Source organism: Microtus pennsylvanicus, chromosome 3 (assembly GCF_037038515.1).
Source record: "Microtus pennsylvanicus isolate mMicPen1 chromosome 3, mMicPen1.hap1, whole genome shotgun sequence".
Taxonomy (NCBI): Eukaryota; Metazoa; Chordata; class Mammalia; order Rodentia; family Cricetidae; genus Microtus; species Microtus pennsylvanicus.
This window is the reverse complement of record NC_134581.1, coordinates 44,303,469-44,317,330: the sequence shown is the minus strand read 5'-3', so window position 1 is coordinate 44,317,330 and position 13,862 is coordinate 44,303,469. Positions and strand designations below refer to the sequence as shown.

General features: G+C 41.5%; 1 protein-coding gene across 1 annotated transcript; it reads left to right on the top strand.

The window, feature by feature from the left end:
- The first annotated feature begins 12,899 nt into the window (after window positions 1-12,899).
- LOC142846998 (large ribosomal subunit protein eL39-like) lies at window positions 12,900-13,282 on the top strand. Its single transcript, XM_075967745.1, has one exon. It carries the CDS (start codon window positions 12,972-12,974, stop codon window positions 13,125-13,127), a length of 156 nt encoding a protein of 51 aa, XP_075823860.1. The 5' UTR covers window positions 12,900-12,971; the 3' UTR covers window positions 13,128-13,282.
- The last annotated feature ends 580 nt before the right edge of the window (window positions 13,283-13,862 follow it).

Sequence of the window (13,862 nt, the reverse complement as noted above, 5' to 3'; positions counted from 1 at the left end):
CGGTGTCTTGCTTCTAGTTCTCGGTGGGATTGGTCTGCTTGGAATACAATGGTGAATAGTTTTAACCACTGGACAGTGTGAAGAGCACAAATATTATCCATTTAATGTCATCATCGCTGTAAGATGTTCGTATACACCCTTTAGAATCGATGCCTGCCAGGACAGGAGACTACACTTGATACTATGTCAGTATTCACAGAAAGCTAATCCTTAATTTCTACTTTACTTTCACCAGGGATGAGCAGTCTAAAAGCTATAGGATATACAGCTCAAATGATAAATAGCAAGTGCCCCAGGGGATATCTTACCCCTCTTTTAGGGGCAAGGAGACAATAAAACACAATAAAAATCACACAGTAATTAGATGTCCCCAGAGGAAAAATTTCCTAAAATCATCCATGATCATGTAACTAAAGAATTCCCCAGCATAGACATGCCCAGCGAATATCCCTGCTGTTAGTGTCTTTTCAGCTGGTGATAGGAAGATTATCCATTGGTCAGGGTCAAGTACCTGCCACCAAGCAAGTGTGAGGACCTAAGTTGGGATTCCCAGCACCAAAATATTAGCCAGGTGTAGTAGAGAGCCTGAAACCACCATGCTGGGCGATGGGATCCTCAGAACTTTCTGGTCAGACAATCGAGCACAATTTATGAGCTTCAGGTTAAGTGAGAAATCTTGTATGAAAAATAAGGCGAAAATCAAAAGGGGAGATACCCGACATTTACCTCTGTTCTCCGCGTGAACATGCAATTCGCAACGTGGAACAGAGCACACAAGCGTGCACACACACAAGCATGCACACACACAAGCGTGCACACTCACAAGCGCGATCTTTTTCACCCCCATTCACCTTCCACAGAATCACAGCCACTGAAGATCCTTCCCAACCCCGTTTTGTCTCCCCCTATATATGTTAGACTTCCTGGTTTCTTAATGCAAACCTTCCCCAGCTTGTCCCTCCACTCTGCCTCCACACGTAACTCCTGCCACTGGAGCCTCCATTGCCACAGCTCCTGTCTCAGGTGACCACAACAAACAGCCTGGCAAATGGCTGGCAGTACCCTTCTCTCTGGGAGGTACTGAAGTACCCTACTTATGGGGCCTTGGTTACTTCAAGACAAAGACCACCAATATCATAGAGAATCGCACTGCCTCTGAAGGCTCCAATACATTTTCTCCAGAAAACAAAATGCTGAGTTTGATCTTAATTAGACTTAAGTGATATTTGTACAAAATTTTATTCATAGCATCTCCAAGCCTCGTTTTCCTTTTAGAAGTGTTTGATGAGAAGGAAGGATTGAGTCTGACCTGCAGATGAGAAATTCACCAATAAAGCTCTAAAACACAACGTACAGAGTGAACTCATGGGGCCAGAAGTACCTTTCACATCCGTCAGTGATAGTGTATTTATCAGAGCTTCTTTGCAGACACTCACATCTGACAAGCTGCACAGGGGCAGACAAGCACACTTACCTACCCAACTAGCTAGACAAGGGTAACTTGTCACTTTGCAAATAATTAGTCAAATTCAATTAAGTGGGCACTTCTTGAAAGGTGTCCTATGACCAGATGCGCGCTTTGGAGAGCTCTGCTTTACCGGGGCCAGAAGTTCTCCCGCCACAGTATTCTCTAGGTCAATGTAGAATAATGTTACCTGTTAGAAACTTGTTATGATTTAGCATAGTTGATTAGGGTGTAAGCAGGGGAGGGCTGCAAAGTGAGAGTGTCATCTTGAGAAAACACTCATGGGCCGTGAGACATCTTAGCCAGTAAAAGTCTTGCGGTGCAAGCCTGGACTACGTGGGTTTATTCAGGAGCCACCCCAGACCTGTCCCCTCCCCTCTACACATTGTAGCACTCACGCACACGCATACACAATAAAATAAATACTTTCAGAGAACAAGCCGCACCATACACTGTAAGAAATGTGACTGCGGGAACAGACAAAGATAAAAAACATAGAAATTAATTATTCCACCCCAAGAATTTTGTAAATTATGAAATAACCTCGAGCACAATCGCAAAAGGCATCACTGAGTCAGCAGCAGGGGTGTGGTGTGTCTCTGCATCTGTGCAATCCCTTTCGCCAACTGTTCGACTGAGCTCCTTCCCACAGTAAATTCTGGGCAGCTGCAGTCTCCACCTGCCAGGCTTAGAAAGGAGATCCACCCTTCCCCTTGGGCAGGCTCTGCAGGGTGCACCAAGCACTCTTAATAGGAGTATACACCCCTAATGCCCTAGCCCCAAAAGCAAAGAGGTGGAATTAACAATCTGAAGGTGTGGGGACAGCTACCGTGCTTGGGACTAACAGTGGAAGCCAGGAGAAGGCAGACAGATCTCTGCCCCACCTTGCAATCACCCCCATTCTTTACTTTGGAAAACTGCAAAGTGCTCTCTCTGCTAAGCACCTCTCATCACCTGTCTCTTTCCCTGCTGCCTGTCAGCACTGATTCAGCATCACTCAGATGTCCTTGGGCTCTTGGGCTTGTTGGGATGAGAGAGGGAAAGAAGGGAGGTGCCTGCCAGTAACCAGGAATGATTTTCGTGGGGTGAGTCTGAAAATGGGCCGTGGGAAATTATAGTCTCGCTTCAACTGCTGGCAACTAGAGCGTCTTCTTGTCAGTGTCCTGGTCTCTTGATATGTATTTATTTAGTCTCCACCTCTAGTGAGACCTTGAAGTCTACAACCTTATCACACTTAGCATAGCCAACATGCCACCAACATTGTGGTAACCTCCTGTCTCTGTCCTGAGAAGCACTATTAACATACTCACAATTCCAACAATTAGCAAACCCTCTCCTCAGCCCTCAATCACAGGAAAGACATCAGACAAAACAGGCCTGAAGTCTCCAAGACCGTTTCCAGGAGCCATCTCCTGCAGTAACATTTTCCCCTTAAGGTTACAACCTACAGGAGCAGATTCCTGTGTATCAGAATCATCTTGGAGAGCTCAGTGAGGTCAAAGACCCAAGGTATGCCAACTGGAATCATAAAAGTACTGGTCTATCACCCAGCAGAAAGTGGATCTTACAAAACGCTTCCTCTTCAACTTCTGCTTGGCCTTTGAGCTCTCTGCAGCTTAGCTCTGGGCTTTTTGGGACCCCTGGCCCTGCCACTTCCATCCTCCTCCCTCGCTCTCCCCTGGACCCCCAGACCCTAGTTTTCTCCAGCCCTCTCCAAGGGTCCTTCTCTTCAGCAGGAAATACACCAACCGATCCCGGTGGGCGGTGCCTGTCCTCTAGACCGCACCTCCTAAGTCAGAGACTTCACTTTTCAAACTTTCCGACTCCCTCTCCCCAAGTCCATAAAGAAGGAAGAACCCAGGATAGCAACCCCGCGCTCCGCAGGCCGCTTCGATACCCCGCACTCCAGACTCACCCTCTACCGCCGCCGCCGCCGCCGCCGCGCCGCAGCAAAGGTGGCGCCCAGGAAGCCGGGAGGAGGGAGGCGCACCTGCGAGGGCGGGAGCTGGCCGCACCTCCCAGGCGGTGCCGAGCGTGTCACCAGGGGGCGGCGAGTTGCAACAGGTCCCGATTCTCAACACTGCACAGCCCGCGTGGCCGAGCGCCCTGTCTGAACTCAAAATCCCAGCCCTGCACACAGCAGCCTTTCTTTTCCTCCTCCCCCGCCGGGCTGGGACGCTAGAACAAGTCCGGACACCTGTGCACTGAGAGCAGGGACCCGGAAAAAGCCAAGCTCACCTGGAAAGAAGGTGGACCTTTGAGTAGGACAAGAGTGCTTTCCGCCAGGCTCTTGGACACTGGAATGCATCCTGGAGCCCCAGGCGAGGAACAGAGTTGGTTCCCTTCAGGCAGGAGCCTTCAGCCCCAAGCCCACAGCCCGCAGCCCACAGCCAGTTCAGACCCCCAGCTGGTTTGGAAAAGACACAGAGGTGGAACTGTGTTTGAACAGTATTTCAAAAAACATCAGTTTGGGTATGGATTTTTGACTGTCCTGATTACTTGGGAGGAAAGGACAGGGTTTTAAACAATCATGTAAGCTCTGCAAGCAGCTCACTCAGGATGCAATGGGGGAAGCAGAGACTGCAATTTTGTTTTAACAGAAACAACAGTAAACAAAAGTTTTATTCCCTTAACTCTCAGTTAATGCCATGAGTGTTAAGAGGAACCTGTATAACACAAAGCCATCAAGATACAACCATTGAAGGAGTGTTATAATTTCAGCCTATTAGGTCTGGAGAGGTGGCTCAGTTCATAATAACACTGACTGCTCTTTGAAAAGACCTAGGTTCGATTCCTAGCACCCACAAGACAGCTCACAACCATCTTTAACTCCAGTATGAGGGAATCCAGTGCCCTCTTCTGGCTCCTGTGGGTACCGTGCATACATATGGTGCACATGCTTACATTCATGCAGGCAAAATACTCATACACATAAATTTAAAAAAAATATTTTTTCCAATGCAGTCTAGTACGGAAACATGATGTCTAAGGGTCAAGATAGGCGCATTTTCATCTTCTGGCATGACACTTAAATTATCACAAAATGAAACTAACCTTTAAGTGACTTTTAGGGGAAATATTAAACTGTTAGAAATTGAATTTTGCCAGTACTGATGAACTGGTTTAAGCAGGAGGATGAAACTTACATAGTCTAGACATTGTCTAGACTTACATAGTGAGACATTACAACCTAGGCAAAAGAGTATGTTTTAGCACAGATCAGGGTTTGTGGCATCTGACTGCTACAGTTTCCTTTCTTCAAAACAATGCAGAGAATTATCTTGTTTTACACATTAAAGTTTTTCTTCTGTTCCTACTAATTCCTTTTGTTCTCACGATTATATTTTTTGCAGACTGGTCTTTACTGACAAGCACCATCTTTTGACTCAGGTATGTTCCCACTGACAAGTGTACATCCACTGCCTTCAAATATAACTGAAGATTTTATCATCATTCTCATGTTGGGACTGAACCCCAGGCCTAGTCTCTTTCTTCTTCTTCTTCTTCTTCTTCTTCTTCTTCTTCTTCTTCTTCTTCTTCTTCTTCTTCTTCTTCTTCTTCTTCTTCTGCTTCTGCTTCTGCTTCTGCTTCTGCTTCTGCTTCTGCTTCTGCTTCTGCTTCTGCTTCTGCTTCTGCTTCTTCTTCTTCTTCTTCTTCTTCTTCTTCTTCTTCTTCTTCTTCTTCTTCTTCTTCTTCTTCTTCTTCTTCTTCTTCTTCTCCTTCTTCTCCTTTTTCTCCTCCTCCTCCTCCACCACCTTCACCACCACTTCCTCCTTCTCCTCCTCTTCTTCCTCCTCTTTTCCCTCCACATCTTCTTCATCCCTCCTCTCTTTATTGTTTTTGTTTATTTGTTTTGATGCAGGATTTCATATATCTCAAGTCAGCCTTATGAAACTCTTTATGTAGCAAAGGTTGACATTAAAATGCTGAATTTTTTACCCATCCCCCTCCCCCAAATAAGAATGATTGGCTTTAGAAGTCTGTGCCACATTGCCCAACTCTAAGATACTTCTTAAGATTAAATTTTCTTTTATATTTGTTTGGGGAGGAGTCCACATGCATATAGAAGAAACATGTTGAGACTACCTTAGTGTAGATGCACATAACTTACATCTCAAATGTCATGGTTTTGTGTGTGTGTGTTTGTTTGTTTCCAACTTAACATAAGCCATTTTCATCTGGGAAAAGGAACCATAACTGAGAAAATGCCTCTATCAGATTGTCTGTAGGCACGTCTTTGGGTATTTTCTTTATTAACAATTGATGTAGAGATCCCAGCCCACTGTGACTGATGCTATCCTTGGGCAGGTGGACTTTGGTTGTATGAAAAAACAAGTTGACTACCACATGAGGAGAAAGCCAATAAGCAGAATTCCTCTGCGGTCTCTGCTTTCATTTCTGCTTCCAGGCCCTGCCCTGATTCCCTGCCCTGAGTTGAGTTCCTGCTTTGGCTTCCTGCCTAGAGCTCCTGCCTTGGCTTCCTCTGATGATGGACTGTAATCCATTAACCAAATAAACCCTTTCCTGCTCAACATGAATTTCATCAAATTGTTTATCACAGCAGTAGAAATCAAAACTAAGACAGCCTATTTAAAAAATATATGCAGAGTAAACAAATTAAAATGGGGCCATCAGTAAAGGGGAGTCCAGTTTTATTAAATAAGCATGCTTTCATAGATCAAGAGAATCACGAAGACAGAAGGAATTCTGCTGGAGTGATAATTATTAAAAGCAAATAAAAAGCAGGGAAATAGAAGTAGAGAGACTCTATTAATGGCTTCATTTCAAGTGTTGTTTTTCATCCTTGGTTGGACAGGTAATGTACAAAATTGTCCTCACCTACTGCAGAATGTATATGTAGGTTTTTTTACTTACTTTTCCATTGCCATGGAAACAGGACCAAGGTCACTTGTAAAAGACAGCATTTAATTTGGGGGCTTACAGTTCCAGAGGGTTAAAGTTCATGACCACCCATGGCAGAGAGCATGGAAACAATCAGACAGGTGTGGCAGTGGAGCAGTAGCTGAGAGCTTATATCTGATCCTCAGGCAGTAGGCAGGAGAAAAGGGAGAGGTCCTGGCATGGGAATGACACACCTCCTCCAACAAGGCCATACTTCTTAATTCTTCCCCAAACTAGGACCAAGCATCCAAATATTTGAGCCGCTAGGAACCATTTCATTAAAATAACCACAGTAAGCAAGGAATACTGAAACACCTTGACGTAACTTCCTTAAACTGATGGTTCCTGAAGAATGGATTTCTTTGAAGAATGCAAATGGCACATTCACATCCTGAAAAAGCAGGATTAAGGTTTAAACAGAAAAGCAAGAACAACTTCTGAAACATATCAGTCCATTACTAAATTGGGCCATGCAGAAGATAAGTTTATAAATACAATTTCCCCACACTCAATATTATTTATTCCCTAAGATTGTGATGGGAATAATAAATTAAGAATGGTGTAGGGAAAACATTGTGACCTTGAGCATGCTGTAGTAAATAGTAAGCAGCCACTACTGTTGCACTTGGGAGTCACATTGTGAGGGATCCGAAGTAAAAATTGAAAAATATGCCCTAGTGTCTACTGATGGTGATCTGAACATTCTAGTACTTAATATCCTTCCCAAAAAATTCTAAAAAATGAGGCCATGATTTATATCCATCTATAGTAGGGAAAGTATGCCAAACATGAGAGCAATAAAAGGGAAAAGGAAAAGATGAATGTCCAGGAAATGAGGCTAAAAAACCCGCTATCACTGAGTCAGAGTCAGTGTACAAGCAAAGGAGAGGGAAAAGAAGCAGGGACTTTTCAGGCTGCCAAAAGTGCACAGTGGAGACAAAAATCCCAGGAATGGGAAGAGAAGCACGAGATGAGTGCACGGTCATGTGTCAACCTGTCTTCATGGTGGCAGGACCCTCTGTAATCCTCAAGTACTCAGAAAAATATCCAAGGAATAGCAGGTACCAGACAGGACCCACTTGGGATGTCTTTGCATGTAAACTCTTAAGAATTCTCCCTTCTGTTTCTAATCAGTTTTCATTGAAGGTTGTCTGACATTTTCTGTTCCACTTGGTCCTTGTTCTGCCCAGTACCTACAGTCATTAAGTCCCAAAGAAATAACATAGAGGTCTACATTAACTATAAACTGATTGGCCCAGTATCTCAGGCTACTTATGAACTCTTACAACTTATATTAACCCATTATTCTTATCTGTGTTAGCCATGTGGCTCGTTACCTTATTTAGTGGGGCAGTCATTTGCTTCTTCTGTAGCTGGGACAGGACTGCAAAGGGATGGGCTTCCTTCTTCTCAAAATTCTCCTGTTCTTATTGACCTGTGATGAAGGAAGGTCATTGGTTAAAAAAAAATAAAGAAACTGCTTGGCTGGCCCTCATAGGTTAGAACACAGGTGGGTGGAGAAAACAGAACAGAATGCTGGGAGGAAGAGGAAGTGAGCTCAGACTAGACAGCTTTCCTCTCGGGAGCAGACGCCTCAGAAGAGATGCCATGCCCCACTCCCTGGCAGACACAGGCTATGAAGCTCTGACCCAGGAAGGACGTGAGCTAGAATCTTCCCGGTAAGACTGGTGCTCACAGATTATTAGAGATGGGTTGATCCGGATATCAGAATTAGCCAGTAAGGGCTAGAGCTAAAGGGCCAAGCAGTGTTTAAAAGAATACAATGTCGGTGTAATTATTTCGGGTAAAGCTAGCCGTGCGGGCGGTTGGGTGCTGGGGACGCAGCCCTGCTGCTCCTATTACTACATACCTGCCTCTACTTACTGTCTGGCTGTCCCACCTATACTCCCTGCCTGGCTATTGGCCAATCAGTTTATAGCTAATGTAGACCTCTGTGTGATTTCTTTGGGACCTAATGACTGCGGGAACCAGGCAGAACAAGGACCGGGTAGAACAGAAAACCTCAGACAACAATTGAAGACAACCAAAATTAGAGTTTTAAAAGTTATACTCAGAAAATCAAAGGATTATTGAGAACTCTGAGCTCCAGTTAAAGGGCTTCCAAGAGAAGGCCTCTAATAAAAGCAAATCAATCTTCATGTAATTTTACCTTATCTATAAAGCTCAGTCTGAAGACCAATAACAAATCAGTGAAACTAATATTCAACAAGTCTTCGTGGATTTCTTATATTGAGCTAAGTACACAAGGGGGATGAACAACAGTATTCAAGATTTTTCCATCTTTAAAGTGCTTATTCTTTGAGAAAATTATAGATACATAAAGTACAAGAATCTAGGTAGTAGTAGACATATAAACAAAATACAGATAGATTAAAACAGAGAGAAATCATAGAAGAGGGAAGCAAAGCTTATTGAGAAAGAAGGAGATTATGTTTTGAATAATAGTTTCTGCCTTAATTATTTTGTTTTCAACCAAAAGGAATCCCTTAAAAACTTCTCCCATATGTAATAAATTGCTATTCCATTTTGTTACCAGGGCTCAGTAATTATTTGCACACAAGTGCTGACAATGCCTTGTAGGCAGGCAGATAAAGCCATTAGTATAGAAAGAAGTCACATTTAACAATAAGAATCTGGGGAGATTAACAAACAAAGTTCCTGCCAGTGTTCTCAAAATCCAATGTTGGATGAATCATCATACTAGTTCAACAATGTTACTACACTTCATGGGCAACTTCTGGGAAGATTATTTAAATGAATGTCACAATCACGTCATGTATCTCTTATATTTCAAATGTTACATAAAGTATTATGTGTCATTAATTCAAAAAATTTATTGAGAATTTTCCATAAGCAAGGCATCATATAAGGCTCTGTCTGGGGTAAGGATGAAAGATTAACAAAGCAGTCTATAACATAAGAGATGATACCTCTAGGAATCCATTCCTTGTGTGATTCCTTGATTTGATTTGTGTCTGTTCATATTAGTGTAAACACTGAGCAACCTTATTATTTAAAATCCAAAAGTTGGTATAAAATATTTCTGAAAAGAGGTGTGGAATCAAATGGGGATTGGAAAAAGAAGAAATCCTTACTTTATGCATCCTCTTAACCCTACTTTTCAAATCCCCATCCCACCCCATCACTAAATCCCTTTAGGAAGAAATGAGGAATTGTTTTTAGTTTGCACTGCAGCCAATCCTCAATGTATAATATAGCACTGGGGATTTGTTTTTTTATCTTCAAACATCTGTAAAAGCTTAAATAATATTAACAAATTATTTTGGTGAAGAGGTAAAGGATAAAATGACTTAATTAAAACCAGAATAAACAATGATAATTTATTTTTAATAGCTAAAGTCATTAACTATTCTGAATGCATTGTTTCTCTGGGATAGACCAAACACACAAAAAATATTATGCTGCTTACATTTTTAATAATATGAATAAATCACTTTCAGGATCTTGTCACTATTTCTTGGTATAATACATAATAGAGCAATTATATGGAGTGACAATTATTAGGATGAGTATAGGAAGATATTTAATATAAAGTATTTATTTTTTAATTATTTGATTTTAGCAATGTCCATTATTGTTCTGTTAAAATGACCTGGAAAATTCCCCCTTTAAATATGCTTTAAAATATTTAATGTAACTTCCAGGAAGTCAGTAGCTTTTTAGCATTGTTATAAGTTTGAATAGTCATCATAAAGGTATTTTATATTTTAACACAGCACTATGTAAAAGTCATGATAGCCAACAATAATAACGTAACAACAGACATCCTTTATTTCCCTTGTGTTGTATTGATTATGCAGAAATGCATCAGCACATCAGTGACCTCATACCTGATGTCCTGTAGAGTCAATCAACTCTTGCCTGTAATTCAGTCTGCTAAAGTCTTTGAAACCTCTGATAATTGAAAGAGAATACAGAGAAAATGCGCACAAACAAAGAAAATAAAGAACAGTAGTAAAGCCAGTGGCAAGTGCTTTTTTGGGAAGGTGACCTTTAGGGATGTCTGTAGGGGACCAGCTCCCAAGCAGATGAGTTTTTGCCACCTCTGCTCAGTGGTTCCCAGCCCAAGATGGGACCCCAGTTCCTTTTCTGTCTCCTCTCAATGATTGCCTTCCTTATGATTGGTTAGTATTGTTAAGTTTCAGGCTTGACTGTCATGATCCATTTGAAATGAGTAATACTGCTTTTCTGACCTCTCTACCAACAATATGTGACTGCTGATAGTTACTTCATTGTTTCCTGGAACCATTACTGAAGTTCTCTGCTGTGTCTTAACCTGCCCAGGTTTTCTGCTTCAGTCAGATCGGTGCCATTCAGTATACCATTTCACAGTACTTGCAAAATATTTCAGTGATGGAAGAATGTTCTGTTGTTTGGAGCATAGGGTACTACAAATCCCATAATATATCTTTTACAGCTGAAACTTATTTAATGTCCTATGTAGTACTGCCAGACTTGATGAAGGTGAACCAAACCTATAATTATCTACATGATAGACTTCTGGTTTACCTACAAATAATAAACATTTAAGTAAAGTTGTATGCACATTGAGTTCTAGGGATCAACATCTATTACATGGTATATATTTAAGACATGTGCCAAGCATTTCTCAATATTTTGTAGTGCAGTCCTAACAACATGCTTCAGAGTCAATGCAGCTCATCTAGTTCTTCTGCACTTGTAGATGAAGCAGCTAGTGGCTCTCAACCTGTGGGTCATAACCCCCTTAGGGTGTTGAATGACCCTTTTGGAGGGATTATCTAAGGCCATCAGAAAACACAGATATTTACATTGTAATTCATAACAGTAGCAAAATTGCAATTATGAAATAGCAATAAATAAATTATAGTTGGGGTCACCACAACATGACGAACTGTACTAAAGGGTCCCAGCATTAGGAAGGAAGTTGAGAACCACTGATCTGCAGTCTTGTCATGTCTTCTTGGATGGCTTTATGTAAATGTTTATATTACAAAAGTAATGCTTTATAAATTGCTGTTATTGATAATGCATGTAAAATAGAGCACTTTTCAAATTTATAGGTATAGGTTAAGTATGTCATCAACAGATTTCATTGTTTTGTAAATGCAGGTAACAAAGTATTTACTTAAAACCAAAATGAGGCATTAAATCCGAAAGTTTGGAACTACAAAACCAGGTTATATGCGTGTGCAGCAAAATAGAGAAGAGGAAGCAAAGTAGAGACTTGGAGTTGACTGAGAATTTTCTTTTATGGCAAGTAAAGTGTCTTAGATCCTAATGTAAGCTGTGTGCTCTGCAGGACTAGCCCAGTGCTGGCATGCAGTCATTCACTCATGAAGGAAGAAATAGATGAAGGGTGTAAACATTTCTCTATGGTTAGTGTGGCCTTCCATTGCATGACTTTGTCTGTCTGATATTTTACCCCAGCTCTTCCATCCTCCTCAGGCCCAGTTCTACACCTTGTTCCTTCACTTCTGAGATCCAGGGCCATCAGTGTCCTCTTGGCTCATCTACTTTTCCAGGCCCTCTTCCTTAAGGCAATCACACATAGAGGCCCTTCTTTTCCTCATTTCACCTTTCCCTTGAGCAAATCTCTTTCTGAATTATTCCTGTTTTCCTAAATATGTGGTCCTTCACACTCAACTTCACTTCTCAGAAAGCCTTGCACATCAGTAGAAAGGAATGATTGATTCTTTTGCTGATAGTCTCTCATAGGCTTTATTTCTGGCATTCTTCTGTGGAGGAGAATTTTGTATTGAGACCATTGTTCTACTATTTTCAAAACTGCTATATACATGTAATTCATGGTCAATTTGGCTGTTTCTTTGACTGGTTCTGAAATCCACAACCATATACATTGTGCATTTATGTGAGGGATTTTCTTGATTGGGTTTATTTAAGTGGGCTCAATGTGTTTAGCAATTTCTAAGTGATTGCCAAGATAAAGACAACAGTGAAGGAAAATCCTTGGTTTTTGTCTGCTTCCCTGTACCGGTCACTGGCAAGTTCATCTGCCCTGTTTGTGGGTTTATCTACTCTGCCATTGCTGCTTCCCTTCACTGATTTCAGAATGTTTATTCTTCAGGCTTCTACCAATGACTGAACACTAGTGGCTCTCCAAGAATCCTCAAGGCCTTCACCACCAGACTGGGACCTCTAAGGACTCCATCCTTGAGGAGTGAGCAGCTACTAGGCTCTCACCACCAATGTGAGACAGTCATTGTTGGGCTACTTGCACTGTAGTGTGTAAACTAATCCAATAATCCCATTTTAGTTCTTTCAGAACTGCTCCTCTAGACAACTCTAATACAGACTGGGGAAACAAATATGAATCTTCAGGACACCTTTCTTATTGTCCCAGTGGACAGCACGAAGATTCTTTTTAATGTTGCTAATCTCCTTAATAAGAACAGATGCTTTATCATATGTACACTCCCTGTTTACAACTTTAGGCTTGCTCACACACCTTTTCTTGACAAACTTCTTTTTAAAAATTTCTTCTGGGCGTTTTTCCGGTCGGAGCCTTCTCTTCGCCTTTCCTTCGCCATCGTGTGCCACCCGCCCGCCTAGCCTTCTCGCCATGTCTTCTCACAAGACTTTCAGAATCAAGCGATTCCTGGCTAAGAAACAAAAGCAAAATCGTCCTATTCCTCAGTGGATTCGGATGAAAATTGGCAACAAAATCAGGTACAACTCCAAGAGAAGACAGTGGAGGAGAACAAAGCTGGGTCTGTAAGGAGTCAACAATGAATGGCAAAACAATTAATGATGAATCGTGATCCTTGATGAGTGTTACAAGATGAAGTTCAACATTTTCAATCTGGAGACTTGATCATGTTTAAGTTGGGAGTGGTTTCTCCAGTAATAAAATGTAGAACCTTTTGAAAAAAATATTTCTTCTGGTTTTACTTACTGTTCTTGCTACATGTCACTTTCAAGACAATGACAGCATTCAGAAAGAACCATGATATAGCATCAATATTGTTTTATCTTGACATTTCCTTCTTTAAAATAATTAGTTGGTTACCTTTAAATTCAGCCTTACCCAAGATATCAGGGCATGAATTAAATACAGCCAGACTCTTAGCCAAAATATAACCTGAATGACCTCTAGCCCAGTTCCCAATATAGTCCTTTTGTTCTTCCTAAAACCTAGCAGGGCAGACCATTTTCCCACTGTTTTCTGGTCTTTCAAACTCCAAAATGAACAGCCTATTAAACTCTTTTCTTTTATCAATGAAGGGTTTTCCCTGCCCAAACTTCCAAACTCTGTCACATCCCTTCTATACATTAATCCTTCATACTTAAGAAGAACATAGTTAAGTTTGTCCCGGCGATGGCCCTACTCCTTGGCTCAAGTTCTTGGCTTACTTTTCTGTTATTTTGATAAAAAAATTGACAAAAGCAACTTGAGAATGAAAAGATCTATTTTGGCTTACAGTTACTGGAGGGCACAGTCCACCATGGCAAG